At 39.0% G+C, this 12,581-nt stretch overlaps 1 protein-coding gene across 4 annotated transcripts in view; it reads right to left on the reverse strand.

Annotated features, from left to right (window-relative positions):
* CDH8 (cadherin 8) overlaps positions 1-12,581 on the reverse strand; it is a 144,584-nt gene that overhangs the window by 80,203 nt on the left and 51,800 nt on the right. For 3 of the 4 annotated variants that reach the window (XM_054389749.1, XM_054389748.1, XM_054389750.1), the window contains one exon: positions 1,624-1,743. The exons of the other annotated variant lie outside the window; for it this stretch is intronic. In XM_054389749.1, the coding sequence (XP_054245724.1) occupies positions 1,624-1,743 (120 nt within the window). The remainder of the gene's footprint in view (positions 1-1,623; positions 1,744-12,581) is intronic. 4 annotated transcript variants of the gene reach the window in all.

The raw sequence follows: 12,581 nt of genomic DNA on the forward strand, positions 1-12,581 counted from the left end.
ACTTCATTGCATTAAGCATAAGGTATTAATGCACCACAAATAATAAGCCTCAGCAAAATTAAACATTTTTATACATTTAGAATATTTCTTACAGGCTATTTTTGTGTGGAAGAAATGAAAAATGTGTGCAGGTAAGGAATACACTTGTTGGTTCCTCTGTGACAGCTAATGTGTTCCCATGCTACAGCACCAACATTCCCTAGTAGAAACTGAGAAAGATCCTGCAGCTAATCCCCCTCTGATTAACTCAAGTTGTTACTGAAGGCAATAATACTTAATATTTTTTAAAAAAATCAAGTCACATATTGTGATACTCGATGGCCAGAGGTCTGTTCTGGGTTATATTTCCACATGACTTGTGAGAAATAAGCCAGGATGAACTAAGGAGCTTCACTAATAACAGTCTCTTGTCATAGTTATTTTTGAAACAAGCCACTGTTCTCCTCTTGTGCTGTGCTAGAGCTACGTTTGTAAAAGTCTGCTTTACATGCAGCAAAAAATAAAATACTGAATTGTGCTCCAGAGAATGTTTTCACATTATCCACATGTCCACATGATGGACAGGATAGCTGTCCATCAACCAGAATGAAATACTTTGATGGATTAATCCATTAATCTATTAATATTTATCACCTGATCCTATTTACCCTACAAGTTGGGGCATTTCTATGAAAAGGAAATAATTTTTCTTATGCAATCTCACTAGAAAGAGTTAAAGAAGTTCTGGACTTCGAAAAATCCAAGAGTACTCTTTTTAATGGTGGTGAGAAAACTTAGCATACTTGAGCTATCAAAAGCATCCTTTTATAATTTCTTCTATAATTTATTTAATAGTTTCATTAATTTGCATGAGGACAGGGATTTTTACTCCTGCTTTACTCCTTTCTTTATGAGAATCTAGACTCACGTGGGTTTTTGTACGCTTCAAAATGAGTTACAGTTTTCTTCTCCTTAGGAGATCACAGCTGCTTGACTCACTGTGATTAAAGGCAGCTTCCAGTAACAGGTGAAGGAATATAAAAACAATATCAAATCACTTTAAAAAACACTTCTCAAAACAAATTTGCTGTAAGAAAGACATAGGTACAGGAAACAAGAGGGAATGGATTTATTGACACTTCTTTCACACAACTTTCAAGACTTTAAAGCCAGAGGGAAATAAACTCATCCTAAATGATGCTAATAGAACTTTATACCAAGCACAACATGGTGTTCCCTCTTTCCTCTGACCCACCCAGTCAAGAAAGAAAATAATTTTTAGGGAAAACATGCCCTATATTAATTAACATGCCCAAGCAAAACTGTACTTGCTTTAACTGGAAATACTCTAGTCTTATATTAAAAATTATCTTATGCTCATTAAATTCCTCAGGCCAAGTCTTTCAACACCCTAATCAGTTCTAAGTCACACAGTTTTACTTCAGTAGCTTCTGCAGTATTAGCATCACCATTCCTTACACTATCATTAATACAGGACTTTTCTTTGTCTTTCCACATGACCAACCTGTGACAGAATAAAAGTGAGACATGGGTTAGGACTTGGTAATACAGACATCCATCCACCTTAAACCTCCTGTTTAAAGTGTAAATATAACCCAAGGATTCCTAGTCAGAATCACCTACCTGTATGTGGCTCAATAGAGAAGTAAGGCTGTCCTTCCAGAATGCTATAAACCAGTTTGGCACTGTTTCCATAAACTGGATCGTCTGCATCTGTAGCTGTTACTTTAGTAACAAAGGTGCCTAAATAAAAAGAAGACACAAATTTCCTATTTGCATAACAATTCAATAATTTGAAGCAAAATTTCATTTCTTTGTGAGTTGTCTGACAATAATAAAAGAAGAAAAAGAACATCAGCAACGACTTAAAACATTACTCGTGGAACACAACCACAACATTTTCCTTAAAGATGATATATGCCGACAGAGTGAATTTCTGGGTAAAAGAAAAACCTTTCTAGTAGCTGTATTATTTAAGGTTTCTTTGTAGAATGCATTTAAAGCTACCTGCTAGTTCTGTGTAGACTTCAAGCGTTTGTAAAGGAATCGTATCAAAAGGATATGAAAAAGAAGGTTAATAATACAATATGTTGCATTTTAAGATCTGCAAAATCACATTTGAAAGAACCTTGCCAACTTACAGAAACCACCTAGAAAAGCAATAAGAAAAAGAATTCTTTTTCTCCTCTTAGCTTCCAGCCATAATAATGGTTTGATATGGCCACAGTGACAATTAGAACAACATCTATTGTCTCTGAAATGAGTCTTTGCCACTGAGGGGGCCATTGTCTAGCCAGAGCTATAAATTCCATTCTCTGACCAAAAAATAGATGAAAAAAAAATTGGGAAATTGCTCTTTTTACTTCTTAGGCAACATAACACTTCCCATTTCTGAAAGCAACAAAAATCAAATGAAGTTCAGTCAGTTACATTAAGTGTGTTGCAGAGACTCTTTTTTTTCTGGATGACTTAAAAATATAATGATGCCATTAATTAGGCTAACAAGAACAACAATATCTGCAAAGGAAGAGAAAGCAAAAGTAGAAGACAGGTTAAAGGCTGAGTTACGTTTCCTATATTCAGAAAGGAGAAGAATTACAGAGGAAAATACCCCCCCCCGCCCCCGCCTCTGGCTAGGGCAATAAAACCAGCCTGCTTTTCCTTCTCACACTTCAAGTGAAGCTGAATCCAAATAACATGTCACATCAAGACAGCAACAGCAAACTCAAGGAGGGGGAGATCCCTTTGGCACATCCTTGCATTGCACTCTCTTTTTTCTGTGCAAGGCACATTACTCCTATGGCACTGGACGGTTTTGTGAGCTACAGTACCTGAAAATAATTTTGAGGCAAGTTTGCATATTTAGAGATAATTTGCATATCACCCAATAGCTTCCATTTTGTGCTTTCCCACCTGCCCACTTCAAATACCAGGGCAGAATTTGTGATGGGCACAAGGGACCTTGCTTATAGACTGGAAGTTCTGCAGCTCCTGAAGATGCCGCAGGTTTGCTGCATGGGAACAATGAGATAATTCCTAGGGAAAGGAATGTAGGTTGCATAAAAATAACTCACTAGAGGAAGAAAAAAAATTAAAAATCCTCTGGCTTGTACTTGTCATTTTGGCTACTGGCATAAATTTAGCCTTTCTTACAAAGAGAGAACATCAATGCAGGGAAGCAGATCAACAGACTGTCATGCAAGCTCTAGCATGGCCCCATCTGGCAGGAAAGTGATCCACCAGCTTCCCTCTTGCTGCTCAGCAGGGACCAGAAGACTCCACATGGCTTGCAGCTGATGTGCACTATGATGAAGAGGAATACAACACTGATGACTACTATGTTGCAACTACCTTTGATAGACACTTGCTGAACCTGTTCTTACAGACATGCAAACTCTTTATGTTTTGAAGCTTAGCTTTTTTGACGTTGAAAGGTGATCTAATACCTTAGCTTTAATATAATAATCTTAAACCTGGCTCTGGGCATCGGAGATAGACTTTATGCTCAACTTTATGCTTGATTTGGAAGGAATGACCATTAGAAATCTGGTGTCTGACCAATTAGAAATGTTACTGCAAGGCCAGATGCTAACAGACAATCCCTGGTAGCTTCAAGTGAAAATGGTAAAGGGGATAGATGATATAAAGGTGGTCTCCAGCCATGCAGCAAGTACAGCAGTTTCTGGCTGTAGATGGCATCCTCAGTGTCCTGCTTCTGACACAGGAGAATCAAAACAGTAAGAGGGAAGCAACCATGGGGCACACTCAGAGGTCATGGCATCAACTACAGAAAATAAATGACACAGGCACCAGTAACAAGGAAGTATGCAGGAATCTTTAGTTTAAATGTTGCAGGAACAGATGAACAAAAGGACTTCTCATGGCTTGCCCAGAATAGTTGCACAGCATGAAAAGATGCAGCTGCTAGAATTGTCTCACATGTTTTAGTTTTGTTGACCTACCTTCTGTAAGTCATACACCAGTTAAGAAGTTCTAGATTCTGGTGTTCCTGCAGAAAGCCATCTCTTAGCCAATCTCTATCTCCACTCTTGCAGAATTCAGGTCATAGCCACACCATCCCTGAAGGACATTCTCTGCAGTTCACAGTTGCTGTCCCATGTGTGATACCAAATCAAAGGATTATAGAATTGTTTTGGTTGAAAAGACCTCTAAGAGATGAAGTCCAGATATCACCATAAGGCCATTAAACCATGACCTGAAGTACCATTTGAACACCTCCAGGGACAGTGACCCCACCACCTCCCTGGGCAGCCTGTTCCAGTTCATGACCACTCTTTCAGTAAAGATTTTTTTCCAAATATGAGGGTAGAGGTCAGTGCTTTCTTCAAAGCATTCAAACTGAAATCTCAAGTGATGTACTAAGCTTCTGTGTCTACCATCATAACACTTCTGTTTTGTAATCTTCCATGACAGAAGATTTTTGTGCAAAAGATAACAAAATGTGAAATGGCTGGAATAAGATAAGGCTCATCAGAGTGAAAATTTTTGTAAGAGTATTTATCTGGACTCTTCCACTTTGTTTCCATGATATACTTTATACACAAAGGAAAATAAAGAAGTGAAACTGTTGACTTCTTTGAGATTGTGTTTGATTTGCCTAGCTGGTTCTCATTTCAAAGGACTTCAGCATAATTACATTGCTTGTTTAGAAAGAGTTGATATATAAATGTCTATTCTTGTCTCATTTCACTTGAGAATTCCTGAAGACTTTTATAGATATTTATTCCAAGATTTGAAAACTTAAATGCCTATGCTGATTCTTTGATAAACGCATCCTTTGTCCCAAGTAGTCATTAAACTTTAAAGCTGAATAAGCCTTAATAAAAAGAGGTGTCTGACATTGCTTCCAGTCATGATGCTTAGCTCTCAAGATTTTTTCCTTGTGATATAAAATAATGCAATCACTTACTGGGGCTCCAAGTTTATCTGATATTTATACATTCAAAAAACATATCTCAGAATCACAGAATGTTAAGGATTGGAAGAGACCTTGAAAGATCATCCACTCCAACCCCCCTGCCAGAGCAGGATCACCTAGAGCAGGTCACACAGGAATGCATCCAGGAGGGTTTAGAAAGTCTCCAGAGAAGGAAACTCCTCAACCTCTCTCTGGGCAGCCTGCTCCAGGGCTCTGTCATGCTCACAGTGTTTTTCCTGACAGTCATGTGGAACCTCTTCTGCTCCAGCTTGCACCCACTGCCCCTTGTCCTATTACTGAACATCACTGAGCAGAGCCTGGCTCTGTCCTCCCAACACTTCACATCTTTATAAACATGAATGAGGTCACCCCTCACTCTCCTCCAGCTAGACAGACCCAGCTCCCTCAGTTCCTTTTTTCTCACAGGGAAGATGTTCCACTCCCTTCACCACATCTAATAATTCCCATTCACTGCTGATAAACAGAAAAGTTCAGTGGGGGATATGCTTCTTTTTCTTTCCATTAAGGTCACTAGAAGTGTGAGTATAATAAAAGGAATGGAAAAATACTTTCCTTGCTGATAGAAACCAATTTCATAGAATCATAGAATGGCTTAGGTTGGAAGGTACCTTAGAGATCATCTCCAACCTCCCCACCATGCCAGCACACCTCTCAGCTAGACTCAGCTGCTCAAGGCCTCATCCAACCTGGCCTTGAACAGCCCCAGGGAGGAGGCATCCACAACCTCCCTGAACCTCCCTTGTGCAACCTGTTTCAGACTGTCACCAGTTTTTCACCCTGCCAGCCTCTGCCAGTCAACACTTCATTTCCAACCATCATACAGAGCTCTGAGAAGCTCTGACAAATTCAGTCATTTGCTCCCAACAATCTTAAATTGTTTAAAATTTAAAATTTAAATTGTGTAAAATTAAATAAATTGTTTGTGAAAGATGTAAGCTATCAGGAAACAGAAATTAAGGAAATTACTTCCACTATTCAAATTAGTTAAGCTTTTACATAGTTTAAATGCTATCACCTTTAATTTTAACTTTTTTTTTTAACACCTTGATTCAAATCTGCAAGTGGGAAACTTGCCACATGAGTATGTTCACACTAGCAATGAGAAGTCTATAAAGGAGCAAACTCTGTCCCCTTTGCAGCTGCAGACAGTGGTGTTAGATCTGGTTCTGCTGCAAGGGTCCAGATGCTAAGGGTCCAGAAGAAGTAGCAATCTATGCAAAGGGTCCAGAAGAAGCAGCAACCTATTCCACTCCCCAGAGTGACAAAATCCTAGGTATGAAGAAAATATTTGGAGAACTGAGAGATTCTTGAGGGAGAAAAGTAATGCAGAAAAAGTTCCTATGGCTTGTACTGGTCATTTCTTTTGGCTACAGGCATAAAATTAGCCATTCTTACAGGGAGAGAATACCAATGAAGCAGAGCAGATCAGCAAACTGTCATGCAAGCTCTAGCATGGCCCCATCTGGCAGCAAAGAGATCTACCAGCTTCTCTCCTGTTCCTCAGAAAAAAAGGAACTCAAACTATGGCTGCTCTTCAGGCAGTCTCCCCAACACAGCAGAACTCTCTGCACTTCGGATTATCAAGTAGGATTTTACTCTGCTACAGACACTACGGCTCTAAACTACATGTAGATAAATATTTTTTACATGCATAATGTGCTTAAAGTTTTAAAGATAAAAAAAAATGCATTGGAAAAGCAGTAAGAATGCAGGGAAGATTATTTACTAAGTAAATACTCTTTGAAAAACAACATTCTGGGTTCTGCCCAGCATAGAAACAGCCAAAGGTTTCTGTTTGTGCTTAATTTTGACTGCATTTGGCTTGTGTTTGTTTCTTTGTCAATGTTACAACAAACTCATTTAGCTAGAGAATATAAATTTGAACTGGTGCCATTTTTACAAGAAAGCCACTGTTGTAGTCCAAGTCACTGTTGTCCTAATTACAATAATATAGCAGTTTTATGTAATATGGCCCAACAACATAAACACTGCTTCTTTTAGCTTTATGTACCTAATATTGCTTTCTGCAAACCAAACCCATTTTTTCAACAGATGAGGCAAACTGTAAGACTTTCAATTAAAAAAAAACTTTCTGCATTTTTTTCCCTTTTGTTTTCCTTTTTTTTTTTTCTCCTGAAGTACACTTTTGCAATGCTAATGACCCTGTGATTAAATATGGACTGCAAAGAGATTCAACAGATTTTAATTAATGAACACTTCTAATGTGATTTAGCCATTAACCATTGCTGATTGTTTTACTCTGTTAGTGTCAGGTTTCCTAGCTCCTCTTTGCAACAGGCTAGCAATCAGAGATGCAATCAACAATAAAAGTATTTTTATATGGCTAGGTATAGCCTGTGTTTGCTAGCAAACTAAGATTAAAAGGCATCATAAAAATAAGATGTGTGTGTGTTCAGTTAGTGCTCTTCTGTTGTTTTGGCTGTATTTTTATGTGCAAGTCAGGGTGCAGATTCTGCACATTAGTCAGAAAGAAAAATGTGCACGCTGCCCCAAGGAGCAGGAAAGCAAATTTCCTCCTGTGGAAGTGAAATGTGTGTATTGAAAAAAAAACAACCCAACTTGTATGTTGCAAAGGAGGTAATGCATAGCTGGTGCCAGACATCTACATGAATCCATATTCAGTGAAGCAACCATTTTGTTGAAAGATTGTAATGGTTGGGAAAAATAAAAAATGGGACCATCATGCAACCCAGTGGGAGCAGGTTGTCTCATTTTCCTAGGGACTTCTGGACTGTTGGTTTAGTTTTGTTTTCTTATGCCCTTTCTGGTCTCCCTCACTCTTTCTCTCCTACTCTTCCCAAATCTTGACAGGCTGAAATCACCATTTCATTCAGTAGCTCTGCTTACCGACCTGACAAGGAATTAAGAGTATATTTACATGAAAAAAGACCTATCATTGTTTACCAACTCTTTTGTTTCTCTAAGAGGATCACTGTGCTTCAAAATCTCTAGCTAGATTTTGAGTTTGGCTGACAGCAACCCTGCAGTCCAGAGTGGTCAGAGCTAAGCATTGTTTGTATTCAGCAGGTCAGATAAGCATTCTTTCCAAAATGAAGCTTTTTCTTCACTGTCCTTCTTTGCTATAATCTCTCAGGTAGCAAGACACTTGTTGTCATGGTAACAATTTTTTATTGAATAAAACGGCAATAATCTCATAAAAAGCTGTATAACTTCTTGACATGTAAATTATTACTGCCTCAAAGCTGAAAAAAGACCCTTATTCTTATTTGTTTTTAATTGTTGCTGATGTTTAAAAATACAAAAGCATCCTTTTAAGCCTTTATTATCCTGCATTATTCCATGGGACCATTTCTAAACACATAATCCATGAACTCGAGATTTTGCTAACCAAATAAAGGAAAAGTCTGTGGAACAGAAATCTGTCTAAAGCACTTCAGAACTTGTTAACATATGCAAAATAGGCACTGAAAATATTATCATTGGTATTTTAAACTGCAGAGCTTGGTCTCCATGCAGATATTCACACATACATGTGTGAGCATGTTTTATGAGGATTTTAGGGGCACGTTATTTCACTTCTACCTTTCACATCAGCACTTGAATGGATTTCTATTATTATTAATAGCTACTTTATTGCCGAAGATCTAAAAGCCTAATGCATGCATCGAGTCTCACAATGCAAGAAAGTCCTCACCCCAAAGACTCCAAGAGCCAAGAACCAAGAAATTCAAATGCAGAGAGAGCAGGAGATGAGAAGAGGATGTAAAGGCTCCTGGGCAGCACTGCTGTCAGCACACAGTGGTGCTGCTGCCAGCACACAGTGGTGCTGCTGCCTGACCTACCTGCTGTCAGGTCAACACACCCACCCCACAGTGCCTGCAGTGTGTAGGCATCTTACAAGAGTTTTAAGGTCTGATTAAGAACAGATGACAGAGGTCTTGTGTGGATTTTTCAGATCTTCCCACACCTCAAGAAAAGCCAAAATACCAAAAATACCAAAATAAAATACCAAAATACCAATACCAAAAATAAAAAAGCATTTGCTAAGTGTCCAGTGGATCACAAGAGCTGTAAAATTAATGGGGGTGGCAAGTGACAGCCTAAGCAGTGGTAAGGGGTACAGAATGGTCCACTAAAGGACAAATGGGCAACTTACACCTGACATGCTAGAGGGACAACAAGGCCAGCATGAATTCTACTCTCTCTCTAGAACAATCCTGGACACAGCCACTCCTGGAGGGAGAAATGAGAAAGAAAATTTGTGCACTGTACAGATGAAATACTGATATGTGGGTGATGAGAACTGTATAAGTACATAGATACAAGACTTCACTTAATCTTCTGCAAAGAGAAAAACAACAACAAAAGCTTCCTTACAATGAGAAATTGTACAAGGAGGAATAGCTCCCCAAGGGAAATAACAGAATTCTTCTCACTGAAGAGTTCACTCTATTGCACAGGCTGCTAGATAATGTATTCTAAGGGAAAATCCTAGAAAGACAGGAAGATTAACTAATGGGGTAATTTGTTTTTCCCAGCTGTAATTTATTTGACTTTAAGTAGTGAAATACTGTGATGCTGTCACGATCTTGTTTATGGTGATTAAGGTAAGGAAGAATGAAAAGAGGGTTATTCATATAACTCAGTTTTAGGCTCAACTGGCTAAATTAGATATTAGCCAGTACCCAGTTGCACTAGCTTTCTGCTCTAAGGGAGAAAGATAGAATTGTCCTCTCATGGGATCCTTCTTTCTCAGCTGACCAGAGAGGAATCCACATTAAATTAGGCAGCTAATGTGAATGCCTTAATTTCAATCATGCAACTACTCTTGTATGTAGATGGCACTCAAAATAGGCTCTATCAGCCTACAATATTAGCCATCCAGGAACTTTAAGCACAGAAGCTGCCACATCAACATATAGGGCAAGGACAAATCCTGCAAGAATTCTGTTTTCATTTACATTTATTCCCATATATATATGAACACCTATGTGCACTTAAATAGAATCATAGAATCTTAGAATCAGACAGGGTTGGAAGGGACCACAAGGATCATCCAGTTCCAACCCCCCTGCCATGGGCAGGGACACCTCACACTAGATCAGGCTGGCCAGAGCCTCATCCAGCCTGGCTGCAAACACCTCCAGGGATGGGACCTCAACCACCTCCCTGGGCAACCCACTCCAGGGTCTCATCACTCTCATGGGGAAGAACTTCTTCCTTACGTCCAGTCTGAATCTCCCCACTTCCAGCTTTGTTCCATTCCCCTTAGTCCTATCACTACCTGATAGCCTAAACAGTCCCTCCCCATCTTTCTTGCAGGCCCTCTTCAGACACAATAAGGTCACCTCAGAGCCTTCTCTTCTCCAGACTGAACAGCCCCAACTCTTTCAGTCTCTATAGATAATTTTATACAGTGCATAGAATCACAGAATGCCAGACTCAAAGGGACCACAAGGATCATCTGCTTTAAACTTTCCGTGTGATCGTGTGGTGGAAATAAGCTGGCCCAGCACCTCTGTCAAGCTGAGTCTTAAAACTGCCCAATGTAGGAGACTCCACTGCTTCCCCTAGGAGATGATTCCAATGTCTGACTCTTTTCATAGGAAAACATTTTCTTCTGGAGTCCAACAGAAATCTCCCCAGCAGTAACTTGTACCCCTTGCCCCTTGTCTTTTCCATGGGACTCCTCATAACAAGGGAGTCTCTGTTTTCCTGGTAGCCACCCTTTATGTACTTACCCTTATGGACTTACTGAAATAAACTGTAACTGATATCTTTCCTATTCAGTTTTTAAAAAATAATCTAAAATATTAGAGCAACAAAGCATTTCTTGCTTGTTGTACTAGTTTGTTTTACACAGTCACAGAATCAGAATCACAGAATCAATAAGGTTGGAAAAGACCTCAAGGATCACTAAAGTCCAACCTGTCACCCAAGAACTCATGACTACTAAACCATGCCACCAAGTGCCACGTCCAATCCCCTCTTGAACACCTCCAGGGATGGTGACTCCACCACCTCCCTGGGCAATCATATGTAACAACACTGAAATGCACAGATGAAGAAACTTCAGAACTCAGTACTTTAGAGATTTACAGGAGATGACAGATGTTGCTCCCAAAAACTGGTAGTCTAAACCCAATGTTTTAACACCTGAAAACTGAGTCTTAGGAAAAAAAACCCTGAAAGAATCAAAGAGGAGCAGCTTGGTCAACAGTAGGAAATAAATACTACAAGAAATTACGAAGTACTATGCAGTTTAATTCAGGAAACCGTTTCCTGTTTCCCCCAGGAAAAGAAAATCTTTTCCTGTATCTCTGATATACTCAGTCTGGTTTAGAAGAAGAGAAATCTGAGTTGTTTCTTCCAAATGCTACATATTTCTTAATGCAGTTTTTAGAGCAGTGAGTTAAAAAATGTTACTAACATTCAGTATGTGCATGAGTCAAAACTCTCTGAACAACTGAATACACTATCACATGTAAAACACTGGGTTGAGATTGCTCATGTGACATTTTAAGGACTTTTTATTATGTGAGGGAAATGGTAAAAAAATGTATTGCATGCAAATGTGTAACAGCAGAAATATGCAAGGTGCTTGCTATGCATAGGAGAAAAATGCTTTCTGTACAGCCCACAGACAATGGAGGAAGCTGGCAGCCTTCAGCATTCTACAGCTGTAAAATGAGGGCTGTAGGAAGCGTGGCTGTGAAATCTAATAAATTGCATATTGGACAATTTATTGTGCATAAACTAATTGTTTTAGAACTCTGCTGCTGTTTTAACACGATCATTTGGAAACACAAATGTTTTAGATCAGAAACATATATTCAGATGTAGTGATATAGATAACTGGCAATTACCCTTGCTGATGCTACATACTGCTTGGATTTAGCTTGTGTGGATGTAATAAGAAAGGACACTGCCTTTTCAGTTTTAAGGTTGGCAGTTCTTTTGCTACAAATTATAAGATGGTGCCATTAGAGAGCCTGCAGGTATTCCTTTCTAAAGTCTCCTGGGTGGCTGTTTGCTAGGATTAGAATACAGCCTGTAACATCACAGGCAACAATAGAAGGGTAAAATATATTTTATGTTCAGCTTAAAGAATTATGTTTTCTTTTCATGTCACTTTTTTTTTTTTTTTAATTCTCCCTTTAGATATCACCCTGACTATAGAATATTAATTGATGTTTGTCAGAGAAGGGAGAAACAGCTATTCTTTTGTTCAGGACTTTTCAAAGACTGGTTGTCTCTAATCAATTGACTATTTCATCAGCATTCCTCATGTAAGGTCCCCAGGCAAAAGACAGTAAAATTGGATGATCACTGTACACTACATTTCCAAGCAGGGAAAGTACCATAAGGTTTGTCAATGCTGATGGAAGTTTCAGGTTATGCTCAGGTGTATTGTATTCAAATACAAATAAATAATAAAGCAGCCCTGGCTGTTTACTGCAGAAATTCATTCATTTCTAACTTTCTGTTGTAAACCCTGAAAACAGCTGGTCTAATCTTGCAGCTTTGAAGCTCTGCCTGCTTTGTTTAGTACACTGAAGTGTATAATGCCAGCAACTGTAACCCAGGTTGAAAAAGCAGACTCTGAAGTATTGCCCGCAGGCCACTGCGGAGCAAGCAT

The sequence above is a fragment of the Indicator indicator genome, chromosome 19 (genome assembly GCF_027791375.1).
Source record: "Indicator indicator isolate 239-I01 chromosome 19, UM_Iind_1.1, whole genome shotgun sequence".
NCBI classification, from domain to species: domain Eukaryota; kingdom Metazoa; phylum Chordata; class Aves; order Piciformes; family Indicatoridae; genus Indicator; species Indicator indicator.